The 11,556-nt window shown below is 39.4% G+C and overlaps 2 protein-coding genes across 4 annotated transcripts in view; both read left to right on the top strand.

Moving 5' to 3' along the window:
• Positions 1 to 4,181, top strand: part of rab11fip4b (RAB11 family interacting protein 4 (class II) b) — a 27,203-nt gene extending 23,022 nt beyond the window's left edge. Inside the window, exons 12-14 of one of the 2 annotated variants that reach the window (XM_034892410.1) lie at positions 203 to 283; positions 729 to 872; positions 1,667 to 4,181. In XM_034892410.1, the coding sequence (XP_034748301.1) occupies positions 203 to 283; positions 729 to 872; positions 1,667 to 1,786 (345 nt within the window). In that variant the 3' untranslated portion in view covers positions 1,787 to 4,181. The remainder of the gene's footprint in view (positions 1 to 202; positions 284 to 728; positions 873 to 1,666) is intronic. The other variant, XM_034892418.1, reaches the window with a different exon arrangement.
• Positions 4,182 to 5,117: 936 nt separating this feature from the next.
• LOC117935414 lies at positions 5,118 to 9,582 on the top strand. 2 transcript variants are annotated; one of them, XM_034857597.1, is made up of 4 exons: positions 5,118 to 5,390; positions 6,363 to 6,846; positions 8,308 to 8,444; positions 8,585 to 9,582. In XM_034857597.1, the coding sequence occupies exons 2-4, from the start codon at positions 6,371 to 6,373 to the stop codon at positions 8,722 to 8,724; spliced, it is 753 nt and encodes a 250-aa protein (XP_034713488.1). In that variant the 5' UTR covers positions 5,118 to 5,390; positions 6,363 to 6,370; the 3' UTR covers positions 8,725 to 9,582. The 2 variants fall into 2 exon arrangements, with proteins under 2 accessions (XP_034713488.1, XP_034713479.1); XM_034857588.1 differs by having other exon boundaries at positions 8,700 to 9,581.
• Positions 9,583 to 11,556: the final 1,974 nt, after the last annotated feature.

Here is an 11,556-nt window from a genome sequence, read left to right on the forward strand (position 1 = left end):
ATATCAACTTCTTATTGAAGTTGAGCTACTTCATGCAGCGTTCTATAGATATAGAACAATTCAGTTTGATTGTCTGTGGACAAATTATGTAGCTGTGTGTCTTTAAGATTCGCTGCCCTGTGACAGCCATGAGGATTAGCTCACTATTTTATGCCTGCCTGTGCACTTCTGTATATGTCTGTGTGTGTGTGTGTGTGTCCAGCGGTTTGTGTCCCAGGACTTTCTTCCCCATGAATTCCAGCACCTGGTGTTGTCTGGGGCTCGGCTCCGTCCTGGTCTGATGGTAAAATTGCTTCTGTGACCTTTGACCTCCCGATTAACCACTAATCACAATGGAGTATAGTGAACATGCCTAAGCTGAATTGGGGTCAGTGCTGCAATTCCCTCACTAATGGTTCAGGATAGAGTGAGGGAAAAGCAAACTGACCTCTTGTCAACGTTTAAAGGCAACTTAATCATGGAGCTTTCATAACCCACCAGACAAAGCAGGGGAGCAGTTTGTTCTGTAACACTTATAACCCATGTTATGTCCTCTAGGTGTTGTCAAAATAGAATGCTGTGTTTGCTGCTGGATGAGGTACATGGAGTGCATTGTTTTGTCGTATGGGTTGAGTGAGGCTTGAGTAGTGGCCATGTTTTTAAAAGCATTAATCACAGCTGTTACAGTGATTGAGTGGTCCTGATACTTATCTTATTCTCTACCTCTCTCACTGATTCTGTATTTTTAGGAAAACCAGAAGCTGAAAGAGCAGAACGACGAGCTTAACGGTCAGATCCTCAGTCTCAGTCTATATGAAGCCAAGACCCTATTCGCCACACAGACCAAGGCCCAGTCTCTAGCTGCTGAGATAGAAAATGCCTCCAGAGACCAGGTAAAATTAGGACAAAATACAGATGATGCATGCATATTTTATTCTTAAACACTTTTCTGCCTGTATTTCCATTGTTGCCTATTCTGCAAGCTACCGAGCTCATCAAATAGATTTCATATGAACCGTGTTATTACTGTATATTATATTATTGTAGATTTTAATCTATTAAGCATAATATGGAGGTCATTTCTCACACATAGACACTTACTAACACCATGGAAATAAGCTATCCTTGTTTAAAATGGAATAAGCACTATGAAATCTGCGCCTCTAACAGAATTAGAGCTGAACAAGTAGTGGATTGATCAATTAATCAGTCACTAGAAAATTAATATTCAACTTATCGATTAATCGTTTTTAAGCAAAAATGCCTCTGGCTCCACCTTCTGTAATGCAAGAATTTTGCTGCTGCAATTTTTTTTTTTTTAGGTTTTGGAAAACTAATTTCTTTTTTTGACGTTTTTGACGATTGGTTGGACAAAACAAGCAATTTGATGACAGCACATGGGGCTTTAGGACATTGGGATTTCCACTGATAACTATTTTGTGACGTTATTGACCAAATGATTAATTTATCAATCAGGGAAATAATCAAATTTAATCAATAATGAAAATTGTTGTTTATCACAGCCTTAATCAGTATTTCTATATAAATAATTAATACACCATATTACTGCAGGTGTACCCCTTAAATAATGATTTGTATGCAGCCAGTCTAGTTCCAAATTAAAACTAAGAAACTCTTGGTTGTAATACTTGTTAGTAAACTGAAATGAAAATGTCTCTCTCCCCAGTTAATGGAAGCCCTCAAAGAGCAGGAAGAAATAAACATACGACTGCGACAGTACATGGACAAAATCATCCTGTCCATCCTGGACCACAACCCCTCCATCCTGGAGATCAAGGGCGAATAGCACTGACTCAACTGGAATGAGAATCGTTCTCGCTCTCGGGAGAACGAGGAACATTCCAGTTGTCCTGCATCTCGAGTCAGGAATCTGTCAAGGAAAGCAGAGAGAACCAGAGCCAGTCTGAGGACACGGAACATATAAATAGACATGCATCGCCCCCTGCTGTTTGTGGGGGTGCAATAACTTCTAGAATGGAATTCTGCGCTGAACTAAAGTTGAGTTTTCTCAACCAGGGACTGCTTTCTGACTGCAGGTCATACTACTGTGACTCTTCAACTTGATCTACCCAGCTCTGTTTTTATTCACTGTCTATGCTGTGAACTGTTGTTACTGTCACAACGTTGATCTCATATGACAAAACAGGTGATTTTTTTTTCTAGGAACATCCTTCGCTCAACATTCTTCGAGGATCTACAAAGTTGCTTAATGTAGTACACTGGATATACTGTACTTTGGAATTAAAACTGGAACAATGTATCAAACCTGATGTGGGTTCTACTATTTCCTGTTGTAATATTAGTTGTATTATTCACGGATACAGTTTGGTGCGATGTTTTAGGAAGATGCAGTGAGACCGACCAACAAGTTGGAAAGCAGACTCTCAGAGGCGTAAAGGCAGACCAGTCGAGTGTTGCCCGATCTGTTAACTGCCCCATCTTTTCTTCTCTGTCATGTGAGTGTTCTCTGAAGAATGCTTGTTGATGACGTATTTGGACAGGCACGTTTAAGAGAGGATAGAGAACAGTGCCAAAGTGGTCAGAGAAAGAAAACAACAGGAACCCTGTAACTACAAGGAAGCAGAAGAGTTGAAGTGACCTTAAGAAGTGGGGTGTCAGATGATGGACCTTGTATGTGAGCAAAGGAGGGTTTTGGTGAAGTCGGTGACGGTTAATTGAAGGTGAATTTGTTAAATTCTCAAAAAAATGTCTTCCAGTAACCTTGCAACAGCACTTGCAATGTCAATCAGTCCAATAGTGAATCTTTTTCACTGAGAAGTGGCCCTTAGTTGGTTCAGATGAGTAGGACGGTGTTACTTTATGGAGCAGAAGCTGCAACCAAGGAGTGTCTTTAAACTGTAACTTCCATGGATGCTATTTGCTAGCAATGCATTGGCTTAAAACAGGTACATTGTTGATACCCATAGACCCAATGATGTTGCACAGAAATATAAGGATATGAATGTACAGGCTGTGTGATGGTGAACTTTCATCCGTGCGACTGGTAGCCATTGTAACACGGTTTAGTGAATCATCTCTCTATGCTCAGTGAAATCACCTCAGTTATTGTACGTGAGCATGCACAGGAGAGTCCGTTTTTGGTACGAACAAAACTGGATTAGCAATCTCATTGAAGCCTACAGGTTGCATATTGTTTTTAAAGCCCTCTGAAACTGTTAATATCATGAATGTACAACTGGATATTTCCCTTTCTGTAAGGCCAAAAAGGCGTTTTGACTTTACTTGCTGTAACTGGTACAGTATTCAGTACTGTAATGACGAGGGCATTGTACAGGGAGGGAAAGCAATTACAATCTGCTTCATTACCGTATGTTGTTCTATACTTGAGTTTTGCTTCCTTTTGCATGTTTCACCTTTTCTTCTGTCTGTGCCTTTAAGGATATTTTTCCAGACAATGTTGCAATGGATTTACATAGTTTTTTGAAGGTACATTCTATGTCTACGTCTGAAATATTTTCTTGACTTGTAAATGTTGTAATTATGTAGTGATAATTTGTATTCATGTGCCACTCACCACTCTTTATTCAGATTCAAACTATGAAAACTATTTTATACAGTTTTAACAAGAAAGAACTTGTGATTGCTTAGGTGTCCTATTAGAAAAGCAATATAGCACAATGCTTGTATGGTATGCAGGCCAGGTTAACATTTTGGAAATATTTTTTTTAAATTGTTTTGTTAGTCACGGTAAGTCCGTTGCTTTTCAATCTGCTTTATACTGGCTTTTACATGGTTGTAAAATGTCTTCCTAACTTAAACTAAATGGTGAACATTATGAGCAATATTAACTTATTTAAATACCTGCTGATTTGTGTTTTGTTTTGCTTCACAAATATTTTTACTCTATAGCTGCTCGTCCCATTCTAGATTTAAAAAAAACCCCGGTACATTAAGATGTAAAATCTGTCACAGACCCATTTCTTGGAGCTCTTAAATTTTGAATCATTAGGGCTACCCAATGTGATGTAGTCACTAAAACAGCAATAAAATGGCTTTGGCAGTGATGCTGTCTCATTAAATTCATATTAAATACAATTTTCTCATTTCCATTTATATATCTGTATAACAAAAAATCACTTATTCTATGCCTACACTGCTGATGTCTTAGCTGCCATTGTGTTTTACATACTGTTCTGTAAATAAAAAACCATTTGAGCTGACATTGAAACCATTATAACCCATTCTCATCCAGTTACATAACAGATTTCAGAATTTACAATTATGGTTAATTGAAAGCTGGTTGGAATTGGAAACATCTCTATTGAGATCATTTAAACATTAGGCCAACACGACTGGAGCTAAAAGACATGTAAAGGGAGAAATAGATCTATCTGGGTATGTGTAGTAACTTACTTTGCGAACAGCAGAACAAATTACGTACCCCAATATTACACCATTAAACTGCTTTTATAAAAGACTATACTGTACTGAGAAAGATTTCCTGTTTTATGTGCAGGGCAGCCATGTTCCTCTGCACCAAACACGGATAACCATTTAATCATGGATGCATGCTTTGTGCATAGGTGACTAAGTCATGCTGAAGCAGGAGGGGGGCCTGGCCTTCTCAAAACTGTTGCTACAAAGTTGGAAACACACTATTGTCTTAAGTACCACTGTTTGGGGCAACATTGAGATTTGCACAGGACCTTTGCCTAAACCAAGAGCCCCTAAGTCCATGCATGAGAACAGGACAAATTGACCACATACTTTTGACCAAAGGGTATAGTGTAGGCTATCTATAATATGACAAATGTTTAATAGATTATTCCAGCCAACTATGATCAGTCTAAAAGTCTTTGATATTCAAAGTTTAATCCTTCATCTAATGAAGAAAGAATAATTATGTCTGACTTTCTTTTTCTACGTTAGTAGTCTACTTTGAAAGGTGGCTTTCAAAAGTTTGCAGATTGCTTGCAATTCAGCAGATTAAAGACAAACAGAAGCTACAGGCTAGGCCAGAAATATACAGCTGTGAGTTGGTGCAAATATATGTTTGTAACTCACTAATAGGCACCAGGCAGCAGTTTAGTGAATCCATGCACTGATTAGTTGTTTATTTTGCCACAAGGGGTCAGTATTCGATCATCGTCCTGTATCTAAGGCAACTACACAAGTGCTGTGTTGTTCTCTGCTAAGTACCTGACACACGAGGAACAAACTCCAAATAAACAAAACTCTTTAACGCCTACATGGAATAAATGGTTTGATATTTGAAACAGACTGTATGTCTAGCGTAAAAACATTACTCACCTAGCTAGTTATTGGCGCATCTCTAACGTTACTTCCTCCTGCACATCCCGGTGTCTTCCCACTTTGAGCTAACGTCACACTACCGGGGAGGTGTGCCTCCGGCTGCAGTAACGTTTCAGGTAAGAGGTATCTTTAGCCAATTTTAGGATTTAGAGTTATCTAAGTTATGTGTTTGATTTTCCATTCAAATGTTTATTGGAAGGTTACCTAGCAGTATGTTGTTAACTGGATTGCTTTTTGTTTATGGCAAGCACATGAAATGTCTACAGCCAACACAACACCGGTTTAACGTTCGCCAACGCTAGGTAGCTAGCCAGCCAGCTAATGGGGGCTGTTAGCATGCAGCAGGTCAACTGTCTTTCACCGGTGTTGGTAGAGTTGCTAGCTAGCGAACTACTTCTGAGTAAATAAGTTATTATGAATAACGCTGATGTTAACACGTGAAGAAGGCACAGAGATGGTGTGAACATTTAATTTACATGTTAAAGTAACGTGTAACCTAGTGTATTTGATTGATTTTAAGGGGAGCATAGCTCATGTGACACATTGGATCAAGGTAAAAGTGCACAAAACAACTCCACGCGGTAACTCGCCGACTCGAGTCATTTCAATGATGGGAAGGCAGCGATGGGAAAGCGTTTATGATGAAGCGGTTTCTGCCCATGTGTATGCGCACAGATTTTGCTCTGCCGCCCAGGGTTCACCGTGCTGAACTTGAGCAGGAACCGTAGGAAAATGCGCCTTTGTGAACGCTCTCGCGGGTAGGCAGTTGATAGGGGCATTGTTACACTAGTCAAACTATGCTTAAGGGTCAGCTTCACAGTAAACGTTGTCATTTAAGTTGCTAATTTACACTAAAAGTAAAGATTTGCGCACCAGCCTTAAGGTTGTAAAAATATGTAGCTCAGTTTTTAGTACTCTTCTCAGTAAAAAGGGAAGGATATAGATAGACTCCAAATGATTTAAACTGTTCTATCTATCTATCTATCTATCTATCTATCTATCAATTTTGATATACCAATTTTGATAGTTGTCAAGTTGTTTTTATTCATTTTTTGCACTAACGCTATATCAAACCCTACACATTACAGGTGACGTGATGCCTCAGAATGGAATGAATTATGAGGGTAGAAGAGGAAGGACGCGTCACAACACCTATAAAGCCAACGGTCAGGTTCCAGGCACAGGTATGGTTAATGGAGCTGTTGTTCAAAATGGCTGCCCAGCTGATGCCTCTGGAACCAGTGAGAGAAATCCAGCTGGCACACTGAATGGAGCCAAACCACATTGCATGGTTGATGGTTATATTAACCAGAGATACAAAGGCTGGAGTAGAGGAGCAGCACCCCCACAGACAATCAGGAGACGTGGAAGCACAATTTCAGCTGTCACTGATGCCTCAGCAGCTGGCAGGGTCCGCAGTGCAGGAACTCCAGGTGGTATCTCAGAGAATGGGGCCACAGGTCTTGACACTAATACTTTGCCATGTAATTCTGACCAAATGGCACCACAGCGCAGCAAGTCAGCAGCAGCAAAGATCCAGAGAAGAAGGATGAAATTCAGACATAAAAAGAGGTGCGCCACCTTTCTTACAGCTGCTTTGAACAAATGTACATTCATGCACAAGTACTCACTCATGTCAGTCAAATCTCTTCTATATGTTACTATACTACTACTACAGTGGGGCTCAAAAGTTTGGGCACCCCAGGTAAAGATTTGTATTAATATGCATAAAGAAGCCAAGAAAAGATGGAAAAATCTCCAAAAGCCGTCAAATGACAGATAAGACATCATTTACACTTTTAAAATAACAGAAAACAAAAAAATGGTTTCTGCAAAAGTTTGGGCACCCTGCAGTTTATAGCATGCCCTCTTTGGAAAGATGAGACCTGACAGTTAGGCTGAACAATAGTGTGTTTTAGCATCGACATCGCGATAGTCACATTGCAGGACGTTGCGATTTTGAGGCAAAAACTTTTTGCTGCTTGATAGAAAAGTTAACTTTCAACGTTCTCCTTTTACATGATTATTACCGACCAACCCTTGCCCTTTAAGACAAGGAGCCATGTGGGTGAAGATACCTCAAACAAGAATTGAAAGACTCTTGGCCGGCTACAAGAAGCGTTTACCATCTGTGATACTCGCCAAAGGGGGCAGTACAAGGTATTAACTCTGCAAGATGCCCAAACTCTTGCAGACGTAATTTTCTAGTTTTCTGTTATTTTGAAAGTGTAAATGATGGAAATAAAATCTAACTTTTTGTAACATATTATACAAATGATTTTCCATATTTTCTTTGCTTCTTTATGCACAGTAATACACATTTTTACTTGGGGTGCCCAAACTTTCGAGCCCCACTGTATATGTATTATCTGTAACTGTTACAAGACTGGTGTAGACAATTGCATTGTTTAAAATGGAAATGGTTCTGTTCCGTCAAGAGAGGCGGCTAAAAAATGTGACTGCAGAGATAGGGTGTGAAAAATAACTTACTATTGATGGATTTATTTTCTCTTATGAAGTTGTGCAAATCAAATGAGTACAATGTAAAAAGAATAGTTTGACATTTGTTTGGAAAGTCGGAGTACTGTCAGTAGCAAGAGAAACAAAAACAATCGGTGCTGCCTACACCGTGTATGTCAAACTTGTACAATCCAATATTCCAAAATGTATTTTTTCCACAAAAAAACAATTTGCCGTTGTTACAACTATGTAGAAACAGGGTGTAACCTGACACCACAGTGGAACCGGGAGAGCTGAAGTTCAAGAGTTCAAGAGCTTTCCACATGCACATAGGTAGCTGAGCAACAGTGGGCTCTTGAACTTTTGACCTACTGAAGCCGAGTGCGAGTCTGGCTCAGCTGTGGTGTCAGGTCACTGTTTCTAAATGGTCATTATTAAGGACATAACGATGGCAAATCCTTTTTTTGTGTGTAAAAAATACATGTTTCACTCCAAATTTTGGTTATTTGTTGAAATTGGCTGGAATTCTCCTTAAAGTCAATTTGAGACCTATCAATCTGCCAACTGTTATAGAGACACTGAATTTGTCCGTCCGGTGTACCCTACTCGCCCGTTGATGCCTCCACAAGAGAAGGAAGACTGGGAAAATGAGATCCAAGAGGTCACAAAGACTGACTGGGGAAAATTCTGTTTCGGAGTCACCCCCTACGGTAAAAAACAACAACATTCAAATATTACGATTTCTCCCTCCAAAGCACTGTATTGATACTATATGTTGAAATACATACTAGTTAACTTATATATGAAGTTATATTTTACAGTTAGTTTTTTTTTTTTTTTCTTTTTCAAGGCTTCTCTCACAGAAAGCCATTTCTACTCAGGCTGACGTTGGCTTTCAAAGTTGTTCCTAGGATTGAGGTCATAACAAGCACAACTGTTCTACTGGTGTTCTGTGCCTCCTCCAGGTCCACAAGATGTTCTCCATTTTGATTTGCGCGATTTGACACTTAAGCAGAGGGACACTGTTGACCTGCCGGTGACAGCCAATTACAGCCCAGCCGTACACCACCCTCACCCTGTGAAATGGTCCTGCTACAGCATTCCCACGGAGACGGACCAGTTTGCAGACGCTGACGAGTAAGCCAGACGCATGTTATGTTAAAGGATTGGTAGAAATCAGTGTTCACATACCAAAAGTAACTAAGGGGTTCTGCTGTGAATCGGGTCTAGCCTTTATTGTTACTGTGCAGATTTGGGCTCCTGGATAGTACCCAGGCTTAGTTTAGTCAGCATGAGTATTCCACCTCTAAAACATTATTGGGCATTTTTTAATTTAAAACTTCTCTTGGTTAATGCTATCTCGGGTCAAAGATTATAGGTAGAGCCCAGGTTGCAATCAGGATGTTTTTATTTTGTATTTTCTATTCAGATTTTATATTGCAACATATTAATTTGTCAGGCTTTTGTGATCTTAAGGAATGTTTTTAGATAAATTGCCATACTTTGCTGTTGAACTGCTTCAGTGACTATTACTAAAAAATGGACATGCATTTACTGTTCTTCCATTTCACATCTTCATCATTTTGCTAGTATTCCCAAAAACTTTTTTCAGTTGTATATTCTGTGTTTTGTAATGCCTGAAATGGGCATACTGTTGGCGTTATAAGTTGCTCTTTTGAGCAATCAATTCTATTGTTTATCAATTGCATGTTCACAACCAACCCATAAAGCAACTATTTTAATTTGGCGCCAACCTAATCAAGAAATTATGGTTGGATTATGTAACACCAATAAATTGTTATTAGCCCTAACAGACTTTCATTTTCACAATCACAATAAATCAACTTTTCTTTTACCTTGTGGTCAAACCTTGCATGTTTATCTCCACTAGTCACCGCTGTAGTTCTCTGTTCAGATCTCTCCCTTCCATTTTACTACTGAAACTGTTTAACTCAAATCATGCTGGTTTGCCATGACAGTGTTTGGCCACTAGATGGGAGAATTGGTGTCAAATTTAGCTTTCTCTGTTATTCCACACACCTTTGGAGTTCAATGAGTTCATTCCCAAAGACTTGGGAGACACAAGCACTTTCTTGCCCACAATTCAAACCCCATTTTCCCCTGGTAGCTTATTCAGAATGCAACTAAAGCTGTTTGTTACTAAGCTGGTTCATGTAATCTATTAGTACTAAATCATTTATGACCACTGACACCATGTCAATAATAGACTGAGGTCACAATCTCTAGTGAAATCCACAGTCGTGCTCTCTGAAAAGACTTTGTAGTTTAATTCTAAGTAGAGCTCTGTTTTGTTTTTTTGTTTTTTCAAAAGCATACAACATCAGATAATTCACTATCAAAGAGATGAAGTAGGTTGTGATGTTTCCCAGCCATCTGTGTGACTTGCATTGTTGATGTAAAGGGTAAATGTCACTGGAGGAGTGGTTCAGAGGATTGGGGGGGATGATGTCGTACTTTCCTGGTGTTTACAGACACTTGAGATGAGGATTGAAAGGTCACTGAGCACTTTATGTTTAAATCCTGTTGAACTGTTCATAAGAGTTTCAGACAGTTAAAAGACAGTTAAGAATGTGTCCAAAATAAGAGAAACATGGCATGCCAAAATTAAGGGTGTCAAAAGTGAATAACTGCCTCTCAATCAGTGCATGCAGGGATAGCCTTCAGCCTATCCACTCCTAAACAGGATAACTAGTTAACAGAACGGATGGGTGAATGTCAGAATGTACATTTTAATCTGCATTTGTCTATTTTAAAACAGACATTTGGCATTGTCATTGTTAATTTACCCAACAGATGATCATTCTTTGGAAACTTGTCTTGACTTGGCTTTGGAGTAAAGCGCTACTCTAAAGAAGATCTCACATATGCTATTAGTTTGATCTTAGCCAATTTAATAAATGTGTGTGAGCATGAAAAACTCCCAAACCTGGAATACTTGGATGTAAAGAATTTTTAACATTATAATGCATTCCTCTAACCTGCCTATGGTCCCTCAATGGCTAGAAATGGCGATATGTGCAAACCGAGCCCTGGGTATCCTGCTCGGCCTTTGAGAAAATGAAAGCTCAGATGGGCTGATCTGGAATCTTGCTCCTTATGAGGTCATAAGGGTCAATGTTACCTCCCCTCAGAAATGGCAAATACTAAGGAAAGCTCATTGTGAAACTGGCTCTAGTGGTTGTAATTCTGCACTAAGGCTGAATTTTTGGAAAGAGACTTCAGATATGGTATTAGGGGTCCACTATGGGCTATATAAAAGCATCCAAAGCATCTTGTAGCTGCTTCTTTGACAGACGTGTTACACAGTTCCTGTTTTCACATCCGTGTGACTTTTTTTGTTAAAAGCTTATATGCCTTTCATAAAGAAATGGCCTGTTTCCTCACTTGAAGTTCCCGTCAACTCTAGGAATCTGTTTACCAAACCCATCTGTTATTCATTGTCATCAGAGCAGCTCACATACTCTCACATTTAGCTGTTTGAGAGGCTGCTTCACAAAACTTGACTAAGCCAGCATCATTTGAAAAGTCTTTTTTCTTGGGTGGATTTCTCCTTGAATTCTGCAGTACCTGTAATAGTCTTGCATTATAATTCTCTGGGGTGTTATCAGAGTTAAATTGTTAGGCAATTGCAGATGTCAAACGTTTCCTGTAGTTTTTCACCAGGTTTGCACACACTGCAGAAGGGATTTTGGCCCACTCCTCAACACAGATCTTCTCGAGATCAGTCAGGTTTCTGGGCTGTCGCTGAGAAAACACGGAGCTTGAGCTCCCTCCAAAGATTCACTATTGGGTTTAGGTCTG

Source organism: Etheostoma cragini, chromosome 2 (assembly GCF_013103735.1).
Source record: "Etheostoma cragini isolate CJK2018 chromosome 2, CSU_Ecrag_1.0, whole genome shotgun sequence".
Taxonomy (NCBI): domain Eukaryota; kingdom Metazoa; phylum Chordata; class Actinopteri; order Perciformes; family Percidae; genus Etheostoma; species Etheostoma cragini.